Source organism: Branchiostoma lanceolatum, chromosome 1, assembly GCF_035083965.1.
Source record: "Branchiostoma lanceolatum isolate klBraLanc5 chromosome 1, klBraLanc5.hap2, whole genome shotgun sequence".
Taxonomy (NCBI): domain Eukaryota; kingdom Metazoa; phylum Chordata; class Leptocardii; order Amphioxiformes; family Branchiostomatidae; genus Branchiostoma; species Branchiostoma lanceolatum.
The window spans coordinates 14,211,508-14,227,892 of NC_089722.1; the positions used below are offsets into that span (position 1 = coordinate 14,211,508).

At 40.9% G+C, this 16,385-nt stretch overlaps 1 protein-coding gene across 9 annotated transcripts in view; it reads left to right on the plus strand.

The window, feature by feature from the left end:
* Positions 1–16,385, plus strand: part of LOC136436336 (profilin-4-like) — a 30,932-nt gene that overhangs the window by 12,681 nt on the left and 1,866 nt on the right. For 3 of the 9 annotated variants that reach the window (XM_066430269.1, XM_066430288.1, XM_066430299.1), the window contains exons 2-4: positions 7,414–7,542; positions 10,437–10,571; positions 13,851–13,956. In XM_066430269.1, the coding sequence (XP_066286366.1) occupies positions 7,426–7,542; positions 10,437–10,571; positions 13,851–13,956 (358 nt within the window). In that variant the 5' untranslated portion in view covers positions 7,414–7,425. Of the gene's footprint in view, positions 1–437; positions 569–2,173; positions 2,477–4,356; positions 4,561–5,700; positions 6,178–6,844; positions 6,959–7,413; positions 7,543–10,436; positions 10,572–13,850; positions 13,957–16,385 lie in introns of those variants that run through there. The other 6 variants (XM_066430278.1, XM_066430252.1, XM_066430260.1 and 3 more) reach the window with 6 other exon arrangements.

Below are 16,385 nucleotides of genomic sequence, written 5' to 3' on the forward strand. Positions count from 1 at the left end.
GTCTTGTCAATATTTGCTGGTAAAGCTTTTTGGGATCTCAATGTTTTGTTATTAGTGGAAACTGAAAAGATGTATAGATGCAGAATATGACCAGTGGTTTATATGGTCCTTATTAATACATCAAACATTATATGTTCATCGAACCTGAAACCGGCAACAACTTAGCAACATTTAGATATATCATCTTTACAACTTCCGCAATCGATTTATTGATTACAGAAAAATAATGCCTCCCCGTAGTATTCAGTGATGAGTTTGCGATGTTCCCATTCTGGCATGTTGTCGTCACAGCCGCTCGTTTGCTGGGGTTAATTAGTCCAGTGGGCGTGGCCATACCGGAGAAGGCAGTCATGTTAATGAGCCAACACATGCATACACCCCCTACATAGTGCTGTGACCCTTGCAGCGCCCGCTGTGCCTTAGGGAGAACTGTCATTTGGAAGGCTCCCAAGTCTGGCACTGAGAGGCAAGATGTGTATCTGGGGGTACCTTGATTGTAAAGAACTCACAGGTGAAATGTATCACATAGTTTGCTGCGAACGAGGCCCGGCGACAATGAGGAAGGAAGGTGAGGAATTCAGGCGTGAATTTCAGTAATTTTAGGCTGGAAACAATGCATCGTAAACCAACGTATAATGACACTTAGAACCGGTGGAATCGAGTGCACCTGGCAGCACAGGTATGAAATAGTTTAAATTTCATGCCCACCTATGATTTCTCCAAATATTTTGCTTGCATTTCTGGCTTATGAGTTGTTAGAGGGAAGTATTTTACAGACATGTTGATCTGAGAAACCGTTTTCTGACAAAATTTTGCGTAATTTCCAATATCATGGAATGAGAAACTTAAAACAGTCAACAGTCAGTGTTCAAATGCTAGGATAATCATTTGTAAGTGAACAGTCATTAACATTAGATAATGATAGTGTCTGTTAACTGTTCAGAAAGTAAAATGTTGCAATCCCAAAGTTTTTTGATTTTTCAATGTTCTTGAAATCAGTTGTGGTTGCCTTGAACTATATGCATACCTGTTCATACCTATACCTGCATAGTGTTGTCATTTGAAAATCTCTTGTTTATAAGTTGTTAAAATTCCAAAAGAAAGGCCTTTTTTTACTTGGAGAGCCATCAGAATTTGCCATACAAACAGCTCACCTATTAGTTTTGTGCGGTTTCTCCTGTGTCTTTGATTAGTTCTCTACACAATGATTTATGTGAGATAAGTATTGAGGTATATGTCAGTAGTCTTGTAACCACATTGTTCTTTGTTAAGGTGCGTACTATTGTTAGAAGATGGAAGGACATTTGTAATGACTCCCCTTTGTCACGGATCATAGGGTTTACGCCTTGGAATGCAATGAAACTAATCTTCATCTAAATAAGGATGTCTTTGTAAATCTTGACAAAAGTCATGTTTGCACCTAATAGTATATAGAATTGAGCCTTCAAAAGGTGGAATGGTATGGCTGGAATCATTTTTTTTCATTAAGGGATAGGAACAGACATTTTGTAGATCTATAAACGTCCCCTTAAAAAGCCCATTATCCCATTATCACCGTTTGGCTCCAGGCTATCACTGTTGCATTTTTAATGATATTGAAAGGTTGTTACCAATAATTTTAATTTTTCTTTGTAACGAGTCTGCGACAAAACATGTAGCGCAAACCTTGTTAAATGTAGTTTGCAATGTAAATGTTGCAACACTATTTTACAATTTCAACAGCATTTTTTGAATACTCAGAGATTGTTATCTATTCTCAGTGTAACTGTCAACAACTGTCTGGATATTTTATGGAATAACTTTTTGGAAGAAGGTTTTGTTCAATTTGGGAATCTGGCATTGTTGACGAAACGATAGTTTTAGTTCTCCTTCACATTTAAGAAGGTTATAACATACAAATGTATAAATCCATACTTTGCAATGACATTGCACAACTGTCCAGATCATTATGTGTGCTTAGACACGTATAACTAATGCGAGAATCCTCAGCTGAACTTTTGACATGGCAGTTGAAAGGATTACTGTATCGTCAATAACCAGGTCCCTGTCACCTGTCCTATTGTTCCCGGTATCCACCTGTCTAGCTTGGTACGGGACGAACAGAGGTGTCATTGTGTTTGTACCCCCCTGGGGATTCGTGTCATCTCTCAAGTTACCCATTGTTCCAGTAGCGTCCCAGCATTCTCTGTGTATCAGTTTGAATTCTTCTTCCGTTGAGTTCGTTTTACAGCGTGCTCGTAGAACAGATAGGACAGATTTTTTTGTGCCGCTGTTTTGTGCAGTTGCACTTATCATTACTTGTGTCCTTTGCAACAAGTTGTGACATCTGTGCTTGCTAGGATGGCAGTGAAGCATGAGAGAGAGGATTTGATTCATGGGACAAGGAAGCCATCTTGGAAACCAAATACCTGTGAGTGCATCGCATAATTACGAGGGAACTGAGTACACCTGTTAGGGCAAATGCCTGGATTCGTGGGTGTGTATCGTTCTTTCTTTGTGTACATTTTCCTGTGGTATGCTGTCTTTGTAACTTCAAGATATTTGCACATGTCGTCCTTTCTTGTAGACTTTGACTACCCAGCTAGATTGGTACTACACAATAATCATGTGCCATGTAAGTCATATTAGTGTTGTGTCGTCACTATTCTTTGAAAGAAAACGCCTGGGAAAAATTGCTCTTTCAGAGGCTAACTTGCAATGTCTTACTGGTATGGCAAGATGGTCATATCTTGGTGCTGTATTACATGGCAATAGGTGGATTACATGTTAAATATGTATGTTTGGAAATTGGTGTTTATTACCTTGCACAGGTGTGCTGTTGGTTCTTAAGGGTTGTGAAACAGGTAAATAGAGGATGCGTGAAAGATTATCATGATTTACTGGACAGGTGTGATAACAAAATGATGAACTTTGAGCAGATGTGTATTTTTTGCACATCTTTTCACTGACATTTGTGGTTTACATAATTATGAACCCTATTCAGTCAAGTGTTTCCAGGGCTGTTACGTGCAAAGGGTGGTTCGTTTTTAGTCCATATTCATAAAAGCAAGTCTGCAAAATGATTGTTTATTGAGCTTGAATGATACAGACTTTTTGGGCATGTTGCCATTGTTCTGTGTAGTTTGCTAACAAAACGATGCCAGTTGTTGCTCAACATGCCGTATTTAAGGGTCAAGAACAATGGAGAAATTCCTGTCATAGTTGTTTGTCTGGAGGCCACTTAAAATGTAAAACATGTTGAGCTGCTGAGCTCAAAAGTTATGAACATGTGTGCTCTGAATCCTAAATGAAGATACCCAATACCTTAAGTGTCTTCTTCATACCATGATTTCAATGTGCAAGGTAACAGTTACTTTAATAAGTGGCTGGATAGATTTTGAAAATGGTCAGACATTTCAGGTAGCAAAATTCCACTACCTTTCGTCAGTGCCTGGAGATCTGAGGTTCGCCACGTTTTAACAAAAAACTATGAATCGATATGTAAATGATATGAACACAAATTAAATGTATTGTCTATTGATATTGTAATATAAAAGCAAGTTCCTGTTCAGGTAAATCAGTAAGTAAAGAAGAGATCTGATGTATACTAAAACCAGGTACTACATGTAGGTAAAAAATCTTTATTCATGAAAAGTACAAGCTACAATATAACAGATCCTGGGTTATAAGTTATCTTACAGTAACTGTTACACAATACATTACCAGGGTGGCCTTGGTTATATAGGCAACAGTTTTGTGGGTCCCGGATTCATTTGGAGTTTTATGATGTATTCTTGCAAGAAATTTGACATAAGCCATAAGGAATATGGCTATGTCTGAATCAGGGTTACCAAGTAACTAGTTACTACAAGTCAATATTAGCCACAGCAAGTCCTCATATAGCAATAGTCAAATAAGGGAATAAATTACTGTTTTTTGTCACAAAACTGCAGAATAATGAACATTCATCTCATAAAATGTCCTGTCCCAAAATTTGTATTTTCCGTTTCTTGGTGACTGATTAGGATCTTAACACTAATTTTTGAGGATTATTGACTAAAATTTCTCTGACATTACTTTTTTGAAATAAGTCTTAAAGGTTTTATACCTTATACTGTGACAGGAAGAAAGTCTTTAGTATTAAGTTATTCGGTTGTAAAAATCCCTGGCGGCAGCTTTGAAGACTGGACAGGTTAACGAGTTATTACTCGTTATATATGAGCGCAGTGTTTGAGGAATCTCTCAGCGTGTTTGCTTGTAGTGTTACATGTAATGTTGTCTGCGTCCTGTCGTAAACTTTTACGGCCTTATGGTACTGACAGGTGCTTGAATGGGTCTGGGAAAAACGGAAGGTATGCGCAACGGGAACTCAGAGTTCAGGACAAAACACTGGTGGGGATGGCAAGTGTACACAGCATCTCTCTGCCACCAAGATCAAGTTTCTTATTTGTTGGTGGAAAACGTGCTTTGCAAAACATCAACTTCATCACCTAATCGGTCGGTGGCTACGTTCGTTAATTCTACACCACGGTCGCAATGGAAGTCGGGGAAGGGGACCGATTGCTCTACAAGGGTCTTCCCGTGAGTTAAACTTGGATCTCAGATGCTAAAACCGTCCTCTTAGTGTGCCTTTGAACCGTGGGGTATTCATCTCTCTTTTTACTTTCACTGCAGACATATCTTTTATTCAGGTTGTTAGTTGATCTTAGCGAGCGCACCAAAGCCAGACTTAAGATGTTTACAAATCATGTCGAAAGTTTTGAGCAGTGTTCATTGGACGCACCAAGGCCTTGCCTTACATCCTGAGGTCTATATTACAGCTTCTTGATACCACTTTGCCCAACACCTAGCTTGTTAGAGTGCTCTTTCACCTCTTTGATGGATTAGCGGGGTTCCTAAACACGTTTGTTCGCACATGCTGTTGAAACGTCGGGGTCACAAGGTTCAACACAGTCTGAATAGACTCCAGCGATCCTTAGCTAACCTAACACACTCAGTTTTTGTCTGTAAGTCTCGACTCCTGCCCCCTATCTTAGGACAACTTCATTATTGCTCGACTCTGTCGGATTCTCACGTTCATTTACCCTGTGGATTAAGGCGCTTGTCTCAACAGGCTTTAGAATCTCGGGTCCCCTATTTGTTTTGACAACATTTGCGCAGACAAGCTATGTGGTGATGAAGGTGGCTGGTGTTCAGCTTTTCTTCGGTGCACCGTTTTTATGTCAACTGAGAAAACAGGACATCTTGGCTCGGGTATAATTGTGCCAGTGTAGTCTTCATTAGCTCTGGATGAAAAAGCATGCAGGGAGGTGCCAAAAGAAAGGTGTCTGTAGTTTGGTTTTGACGGGGTGTTGACTCTGGGAATACCTGTCACACTGAGTGTTAAGCCGCCCCATGTCGTCGCATTTCAAGTGCCATTGTCTGCCGGAAATTTCGGGAAAACCCTACTTATCCGAATTGTCCGGGGAGGAATTCGGGTAGCCTTAATCGACTTAGCGGAAATTTGTGTGGAAGTCTGGTTAACACGGCATATAATTTCCATTTACTTCCATTCATCTGTTGAGCTTACAGGTGATTAGCATAGGAGAGCCCCTGAGAACAATGCGCGTGCACTCGCAAAAGGACATTAAGTCCGTCTTAAGCTATCAAAATCTGCCCACCTGAACTCAAAATAAGATTTTAAAAGAACTTAGGCAAACGGACACGCCGCGAAATGGCAGGGTATTTGCCTGTATTAAGTAGCTGTATCGCGGCAGTGCATTAGCGGCGTTCTGACGAGGCATGTACAGATCCCCTGACCAAACGCTGATCCTATAGTGGCGCTTTGTTCGCTGCCTCTACCATGCAGGACACCTGATCCCACCCTTTTAGCTCCCGTAACGCCCAGACGTGCAGGCCGCATTGTCTGCTGTCAGGGGCCATCGCAGCACATGAATAAGGAATTTTTTCTGCCCGGCTTTCCTCAGATTGTGCACCTCCATCGATATGGCCACAGGGGATGTCTCTTGATTACCGTTACCTAGGCTCAGGTCTATAGAACGTTTGAAAGACACACGGAAAACACATGCTCGTTTCTGTGTTCAGACCTGTTCTCTCAGGCCTTTTGAAGAGGTAGAGTCTGTCAGGTAAAAAAGGGGAAACATGGCATCCATTGAGAGCGGCAGCCTTGCTGGGACGGGAATGGCAGCAGCATACAAGGTAGGACAGTTCACTGGGCTCGGTTATTCCAGCAATCTGTCTGCAAATTTCTACCACTGATCTCGGGACAGTTTGTTTTACCTTTGGCATCGGTATGACAGTTTGTTGTAGGTTTTGTCTGGGGAAGCTTTGTTAATTATATGATTAAGCCTGATAAGTTTGACAGAGTTGCAGGACCTTGTTTCGATTGATGGACTCATCATAACGTCCTAGATCGCTGGAAGGGAAGACCTCGGGGAGCCAGTTTGTCAACAGGGCGCCGCCGGACCGCCATGTTGTATGTCGACATTTGGCATGAAGAAGGGGAGGTCGTCATGCGATATCCTGTGCTAATGTCTCCGCACTGACTTTTTCACCCCTGGCTTGTTTGTCGCATTCTGGTGTATTTGCGGCGTACTTTGCCGTCACAGGCCCGCTTTTGTTCCCCTGGCTTTGATGTTGTTTTCTACACGACCGTACCTGTCAAGGAGGGAAGTCCCAGGTGTTTGTAGTGGGAGCACCTGCCTTGTCGAATGGACACTTCCTCCTAACAAGTTGTCTTTGTCAGGACTGTTTTCTTAGTGGGGGTGATTCCCAGTTCTTCTCATGGCTTCAAGAGAAGACATCCCCCTACAGTGGTACAAAGGCTTTTTCTGCCATTTTGCATGATTTATGAATGTTAGTTAGGTAAACAATTGTATGCATGGCCGATACCTGCAGTAACTACGCCAAACGGAAAAAGGCGTGCCGTGGCATGGCATTCCCACATCCACTTAACAGAAGCCTCTTGTCCTTTTCTAAGGTAAACAGAGCAATTTAGCATGCATATACTATTACATGTAGGTTTTCCTAATGTCAAATGGAAGGAGATGGGATTGTCCTACATTTTGGGTGGGACAAAAAACAATACATTTAGTGAAATGATCATGGTGCAGCAATGATAGTATTTTTGTCATTAGCACATTCCTATTTTGTACTTTGTCAATGAATCCATCAAGTCAAAATTTATTTGTATGCTTGTTTCACATAATTTTAAACTGCCTTTAGGCGTAACACACCAGTTTTGTACATGGGATTACAAACTGCATAAGACTGCACTGTAAGGTTTGATCCACTCACACTGGGGTAGAAATTGGCTCCATAAAAGGTAAAACAACCATAGCATTTTTCATTTTAAATTTTGCCAGCAAAAGGCAAGTATATCTTAAGTCTAACTACATTCTAACTTATCTATTTCTATTGTTTGTGTGTCTTTAGGACAAGGTGAAGATGAACCAGTTGCAGAACCTGCTCCATGATGCGCTGATCTCCACCGAGCATGTCGAACACTGCTGCATCATCCGTAGGAAGGACGTGTCGCTCCGAGCAAGTTCTGTGGGCTTCACTGTAAGTAATGTACACATGTACAATCAAACCTGTACAAGTGACTACTACAGGAATAAGTGTGTGTGGTTCGTCCACCACTTTTGACGAGGACCGCTGTCATCCATCATTTGGCTGTGTTATACATGTATGTGTCACATGAGTCCTCATGTGGCTGTAAAGTCGCCATTCTGGCCCTAAACCTTCGGCCACAGTGTTCACTTTGGAAAGTGAAAGGAATAAGTGTAGAAGCAAAGAGATGGTACTACAGGTGCAGTGATGAATCTCCTCGAATATCAATACTGACGTGTTTGTAGCATTGTGGTACATTCAAACCTGTACAAGTGACAACCTCTACTGTACATAAGGACCACCTGGCCAATGTGTCCACTTTTTTGGTGGACTCCCTTAGATGATTTTTCCCATTGAAACAACAATTAAGTATCCTGTCGATAGTGACCACCAGTTCACATAGACCAGATTTTATCAGTCCCCTGAGTGGTCTTATTGGGCAGTTTTGACTGTATGATTACCATGATGGCAAATTGAGCTTGGAATAAAGTTTTGAAATGTTCTATTGTCCGATGTATGATACTGTCATTGAAAAAAGATTTGTTTCAGTAAATTCTTTTAGTGGAATCTCCCAATCTAAGGGGATAAAAGAATTGCCTGTTTATATGTGGGGGAATTGGTACGAACTCATGGAAAAGTAATTTGTTTGGGTAGCTATTCATTGGAACAAACACACATTCTAAGGAGAGAAAGGTATCTCCTGTTTATGTGTTAGGGGATCGGTATGAATGAACTCTTGACAATTAGAGAGATCTAGATTAATTTCAAATCTGACTCAAGCCTCAATCAGATAAGATTCATACAGCGCAGAAGGTAATTGACTTGTGCAAGAAGAAGGGTCTAAAGTTTTGAAACAACATATCGAGTATTGTGGTGGTGTTTCAGGGCCTTTGTTGTATTGGTCTTATACAGGTAAGAGATGGTAGGTATGATAAAGCATGGAATGATCTGGGTGACTTAGCTCCACATTCTGTAGCTTGCATATCATTGACAAGCAAGCTTGTATCTAACAATTGTTTTGGGATGGTTGAGGTAGTGATATAAATCTCAAGGACTGACTGACAGGCTTTTCACTTTGAGTTTAGGGACTAAGGATATTAGACAACAGTTCCTTTATATACAAAATGTATATGAAAAAGTATCAAGGACATTTTATATAGGAAACATGGAACACAAGAAGCCAGAGTCTACATTTAAATTGAGCCTACTGAAACAATTGTAAAGTTACTGTTAAGTGTGCTTCAGTCACTGGTAAAGTTTATCAGCACCAAGGACAGGCATATATACATGTCAAACACTCCTATAAACTCATATAGTGATTGATAACTGTCAGGAAGAAAACATGGCCCTGAACAGCTCTTGACCCTACTTTACACATAACCAAACAACAGAATGATTTACTCCAGCCTCTGTGAGTCCTCATCCCCACTGGGTGTGGCCGAGACGGCGTTGTTTGTGGAGCCCCCTCCCTGTTTGTTGTTACACAGTCACGCATGCTAAGTACTCCATATTGGGACAGGGCTGGGGCGGGGAGGCAAAATGTTTGTTTTGGTCACTTCTTAGTCAGACAGACAAACAGTCTTCATCAGGAGGAGTGGAGAAATCTGGCATTTCTTGAAGGAGCATTCTAAGGAGTTGTTATTCCTGCATGGTTCTTATCATCATGGCCTTCACCTTGCAGATGGTCCACCTGAGGTCACCTTTCTTTTTCTCAGATGATGTTTGGGAGAGATGGTTTGGTTTAACCTTCGTCTAGCTGACTCAGCTTATTTCTGACATAGATTTGGTTGCAAAAGGCTACTTCAGTAGGGGACAGGTTAACAAAGAAGGGGAAAATATGTGCTTTGCAGCTTGTTCAAAGGGGTATGGTTTAATGAAGCAATTGAATCATTTTGAAAAAAATCTTGCACATGGTAAGGGCTTTTCCTTATTTGGGGAAGATGACAATTGAAGAATACCTCCAGATCTTTTTTCTTTCTTTTTTAATTAATAAGAGATACCTTTAGATTTGTTGCTAATATCTATCAAAATGGTCATTTACCCAACTTGTCCGTTTTGAAAAATTGCCCTCGTCAATTCTATCCGTTTTCTTTTCTTGGAATCGTCCTTTGTGCAAGATGAGTTTAACATTGTTAATTGTCTCTTCTGGTTTGTATTCCCTGCCCTTTTCTTCCATGTAGTCTACATGTCTGTCTGTCTAGTGTACAAAGCAAGATATACAGCATAGCTTGCAAAAATCATTTATCATTTGAGGGAGAATAGATGTTGTCAAGGTAGCCTCTCAATGTGTGGACTGGCTATCAAAAAAGAGATTCCATCTACTGGAAACTGGGCAACCATTGATTCCCTTGAACCCTTTTTCAAGGCCTGCAGGGGAGGCTATACACACATGTACTTGGAGATACACATAGAATGGAATGATTGATTACAACCGTAGGCTCTAGGGGCGCAAATCAGCTCGAAAGAAAAACTCGCCAAATCCGGCCATCCTTCTCTGTTAGCACAGTAGTCTTCCAACAACATTTTGCGGTCATGATTTAATTATCGTTGCACTCCTGGTCCATTAAGCCGGGCTTTGCCCTAAGCCCGGTTTGTTCTCACAAACAGATTTTCCTTCAGCGTATTGTTTTAAGTCCATTCTTCACTGCCCAAGGTCCCCCCCTGCAGGGCCGCTATGATATGTTAAAACTGTGCGCATCCTGCATGTGATGTAGTACCTGACAGCTTGTAGGAGAGTCAATATTTCAGCTCACACAAGTTCAACGTTGTGGTTGTTCCCGATGACTGCCCAAGGCAAAGCAGTGTTTGTTTGAACAGACAATATTTCCTTTTGGTGTTGTCTGTAGATGTACCAGGACCAGATCCAGATGTTTGTGGACTCCTTCAAGAACCCGCCGCAGACCAGAGAGGACGGGCTGTACTTCGAGGACAGGCACTACAAGTGTGTGAGGGCGGACAAGAATGCTGTGTATGCAAAATGTGTAAGTAGAACAACTCTGATAATCGTTATGCTTTGCAGTGTATGTGGCAATGGTAGTACAATCAGTTTTCTGTAATATTTCATACTCCACCCTTCCCTTACAAAATCCGCAAATATAGCTGGGGAGGGTAACCATTTGACTTGTGGATTACAACAATCAAAATTTAATCCACCATTAAGAAATGCTCTTGCTAGAGTAATGGAATGAATCTTTTTCGGCATAGGTACCATATTTTTTGGCTAGGTTTTTTCCCAGTACTTTCAGGTCTGAAGTTTCTAAACCATTCTATAAGCAAACACAGCTTCAAGCCACTTCTACAGGGCACCTAAGGCCCATTGGTTGATCAAAGGATTTAAACAGTATTCAACACGTTCGTCACATAGCTGGAAGGAGGATGCAGAGTAAGAAAAAAATGGATATATTTAGAAATTAATGGCACCACCTCTATCCTTGACTAAATATCAGATTTTCTTGTCTCTCATTACCTAATACCCACTTAAGTGGCGTAGGGTGGGTCGGGTAATGCCTTTGCTGCATTGTACTTCTATAAGGACTTATGGTATCAGTACAGCAGGGCTGACCATCTTAAGCATACCTGTATTGTTACCGAGCATTTCCTCTAAATGTAACCCTCACGTCTAAAGGTGCTCAAGCCAACAGAAGTACACACTGGTTTCCTCGGGATAGAGCGGCTGGGAGATGCTGTTTGGCTTTAGGCTAAAAGCACTGTGCAGCTAAAAGGCTGAGTCCGGAGAGCTGAACACAGAGCAAACAGAGGACGCTCTTAGGTTTCAAAGGCTGGGAGGGAAGAGAACGGATTAAGAGCTGTTCAGCACACGACGGTTGGCTTAGCGCACCTGGAATATTCATGAGCAAGTAGAGATGTGAAATCCGCCTCCTGGCCAATCAGGGGAAGCGGACATGCACAGGGCTTGTGTGAGGAGTCGTCAAAAGCAGATCAGAAGAGAGCTGGGGACAGGAGGAAGCGGGCAGCATCTCTCGGAGATGGTCGGGTGTGACGGGTCTTTCCACAGCCTCTACACATGTGAGCCTTTCTTAAAGTGCATGTGCATAAGCTGTGGGAGCACTCTGTACACCATTATACAACAACAGCTGCAGCAAGGTACTACAAGAGCTGAGACCATTGTACAGCACAGTTTGTGGGTAGTATCATTATAGAATTGTTGGTAGAAAATTTATATACATGATACATTATATACTCTGAGTTCATTCAAAATCACTTTAATTTGTAATCTCCTGAAACAATCTTTATGATTATTTATCACCTGTATGACTTGTAAGTTGTATACTGTCTTGCTTTGTTTCCACATATTGTAGAAATTTTGCATATCGAAAGCTAGCTTCTAGAAGTTTTTTGTGTGTACAGTACTTGTGTTGAAATTACAAGATTTTGTCATATGCACAATATTGTGTACATCCAAGGAGGTTAGAATGTCTTCAACCTCCTTGGTACATTGTAGGAAGAGAAACTCTTGAATTTTGCCTACTGCAATTTCTTTGCCATTGCAGGAGGTCTTTTAGTATTTATCTTTATGGCAGAGATTGCATCAGTAGGAATGTGTATTGTGTTGATATACTGCAAGATAATTTACAACTTCTACAGTACAGGTGTGGTTGGAAAAATGGAGTCTGTGACTTAGCTGATTAAAGACCGTGGTCCATGTATTTTGTGTGCTCAGTCTTGTGGACAGGGGGATCAACTTTATGAAGTCCAGACAGACAGGGGGTACCCTAGCCCCACACAAGCTCTGGATACGTGTTTGTACTAGAGTCCATTGAAATGGATCGAAATGGATTCAACTTTGGGTCCATTCAAATCCACAATGTCTTACTGGTAGCCTATAATGACAACTGGTTATCTAACTGTGTCCTGTTTCTTTATATAATTCATAAATCATTTATTCAGGCTGTACCGTAATGACTAGGTAGGCTGTCTGGAGTGAGGATTTACAGATATGCGCGAGCTTTCACCTTTCAAAACCATGACTATTGTAAATGGCTTCTGCCTCTGGGTAAATGTTTTGTTGGCTTTGTCATCATGAATATTCATACAAATATACATTATAAATTACGAAACACAGCTGCGTACAGCAGTTGAGTTACTGCATTGAAGTTGACTCAGTTGTTTTGTAAGAGGGTGAATAAAAAATTCAATGATATGATTAATCATAAGACAAAAATCTGTCCGTTCATAAGCTAGCAGACATACTGTGAACATCTGTATCATTGGCCCACATCTTTCTAGTCCAGTGGGTTAATATAATTACACGTTTACAATAGACCTGTGCTTGACATTAGGGCAAACCTGTGATTAAACCATTCAATGTAGTTCTAAGACATCTTCATTCCAACACACACCCATTCTTTGTGGTGACTCATTATGTTCAGAGTTGCAGTGCGAATGCCTCGACAATGCAGTCTGCTAGCAGATGTAGGATCAAGCTTGTTTTACACGTTTCTCTGCCATTTTGGTGAGCATTTTTCTCTTTATGTGAGATGAGAAAGATGCTCACCACTGAAATGATGTACATAGTGCTACAAAAGCATGCGTAGAACAACCTACATCTGCTTGGAGATTATATTACCTTAATCATTAATGCAACTTTGAATCACATCAGAGAGACACTTTTTACATGTAGATAAAATCCCTAGCCTTTTCCCAACCTGGATAGACAGATTATATTGCAGAGTTAGTTTGGTCCCTACCAGACTCCGCAGGTTACTGGAAAAATAGTAGAAATTGGTTGCAAGCCGTACTCCCAGGGTGGCTAACTCCTTTGGCATGTTATCTGTCTATTTGGCCAATTTCTACTATTTTTCCAGGGACCTACATGTACATGTATGGTGTCTGGTAGAGACTCCTTTCTCCCACATCCAAACTCATCCAGACCACAATGTGCAAATACAAACTTCAGTATTGTTTGATATCCATAAACTAAAACTAAGTGTGATATTGCACAACTGCTACACAATATCAGCTGTTGTGAATGCGCGGAAAAATTCCTGAAGGATTTGTTGATCTGGGCGTGGTTGCTAAGCAACCGTATCCAGGAGCAGATCCTACAAAATCCCTCTCCCCTTATCCTCCAAGGCAAAAACCCTACTGCCATTGCCACAGGTTTTACATTGCCATTTCTGCTTTGGAGTTTTGGTAGCTGTGTGATCCATGTAAACATTGCAAAATCTCTGTTCTGTGTACCTTAAGTTTGTATTTCCTAGTTAATGTAGTTCCTTCCTCTGCGTGTTGTGTCTCTGAAGGGAAAGCGAGGGTTGGTGATCGTGCGGACAGGCAGCCTGTTGATCGTGGGGACCTACAACGACAACATGTACCCCAGTGTGTGTGTGGAGGCTGTGGAAAAACTAGGTGGGTCCAGTGCCGAGGTCACTCACTCACTCACTCCCACTCGGGGCTGTCTCCAGGACCCGTCCCTCCATCCCGGGACAGAAATTTGCTTGTTGGGACAGAAAAAATTCACCCCATGCATCCAAAAAATACGTTGCTTATGACATAGAATGTATTTTTGTAAGGTTAAAATTACAGATTTAACAACAGAAATTAACAACATGGGCTCTCAAACAATGAGAGGATGGGAAAAATGTATAGCTGGAGACAGCCCTCCCGCTTCTCTCATTTGTATAAAATCTTTATAAATTGCACCTTGTATTGTCTTGAGATATTCTTAGGTGTACAGTATACAGATGGTATGTTAAAAAGGGTAATTCTGAAAACAGGGAAATATAATCTGGTGAAAAGGCCACATACACGTGTGGACAAAATCTTACCAACGAACAGTATACAATTATACTAACATTAGGTAACCAAATGACAATGTTCTAATAAGTAAAAACAGGATGCAAGGCACTGCCAAAAAAAATCCCCCACGAGACAACATGACATTTTGTAGGCGGTCCTAACACATGTGAAGTTACATGTACAATGCCCCCATAGCATGTTACTGCTCTATAAAAAGCAAGCAGCCATACTGATTTGGGGGCAAAACAGTTACAGTTCTGCAGTATATCTTTCATCAGAGAGTTTAACTCTCGGGCTAACGCAACATTAGCTGCCACCTTTCTGTCCCTGTAGCAACAATCTGATACATTTGTAGCCATTTGGGATATGTGGATGATTCATGTGAGATTGACAATGCAGAAATTGTTAAGGGTAGTGTTTTTTTTTATTCCATATCTTGTAATATGCAGAACAGTGGCAATTTCCTGGACGTTATCCATGTTCGTGTATTAGGGCATTAAGTAGTAAAGGCGTAAATGTAGATAAATGGTTGTTGGACCTTTTACTGGCCTTTAAAGCCCAGTTGCTAATGCTGGTGAATTAGTACCAAGGCCATATACAGGCATTTTGTGGCAGGTGCATCCTTGATGACAAACTAAAAGCTCCACCACACTCTTTTACTCAGAACTGCAGCTGGATGAACCTGTCAACAAGCTCTATTTATGGTGCACTCAGTTTAATCACATGGTTTAAAAAGCACCCTATAGAATATCAACACAAAAGATTGGTAACGTAACCACTAGGGCTCTACTACAGTATTTGATGACCGAAAGCTGGTTTGGGGTTGACGTTTGCTGTCATGTATATGACAAAAGCAAATTTTGTAAGTAGAGAGGTTGATGAAGAATCCGTGGTCTGTAAGTTATTCATAGTGGTGGCTTTCATTGCAGCAGATGTGAAATGTAACCAGGATTTTGTCTAAGCTAACCGATTGGGCAACAACACTCCAACTTTGACCGACGTTTTGGCATCTTGTATGTTTAAACTGACAAATGTCTAGACTATGTCAGTGCTTTGCAACAACTACATCCTCCAAATACACCAAAGTCCTGGCATCCAGACAACTGGTAATGGTACATATCGTTTGAGAATTCCAGGAATCTCTTGCCCGTGAGGCCAATAACTGTTGAGAAGTTCAAATCTGGCTGTCCCCATGCCTTGTATATTGTTGATTTAGTTCGTAATATGCTTGCAATGGAAGGACCAAGTCTTGTGCCTCACCACCAGTTGAACCCAGGTCACGGACAGCACATACATGTCACTATTGCAATAGATTCCTAGGTTGTTAAGCAAATATTCCTGGTCTGTCTCATGACCAAGTTTATGCAAGTCACAGGATGTACCTGACCTAGTTCTATTAACAGTTTAGCTAGAAACAGTCAAGGACAGATTGTTAAGGGGGAAAGAGAGTGGTGGATGTTTTCTCAGAGCACAGTTTGAACATATTTGATGACACATCATCAGTTCTAAAATTGTAAATGGCAATCAAAAGAAAATAAACTTTGGAGTCTGAAATGATTTATTTGATTCAATGACTTGTAAACAGATGGTCTCTATCAAACTACACGTATGTTTAGCAATAAATATAATAGCTTGATACAAACAAACGTTATATCTAAGCTTCTGAATAGATGTGTCCCTTGGGGACCCTAAATACTTCTTCAACAATACAAATGTAGTCGCAATCAAAGTAGGTCGGAATTCCCTTTCTGTACCTCGATTGATAAATGGTCTGCTCTGTTCTTTGTTGGCTGTCAACCTCTTGGCCTTTAAATCCATGAGTTATTCAAGCCATTCTCTACAGTTTGGACCAAGGCCAGAAATAAATGATTGCTTAATACTGATGGAACCTATAAAACATGCAAACATGCCATCTTCACATGTCATATTTTCTTTCTGTAGAATTAATCTTAAGCTTTATGTGTACATCTTTACTAGATACATGTATTTGGAATACAGTACATGTTATTATGTTGATAAATACATGTAACTCTAGCATA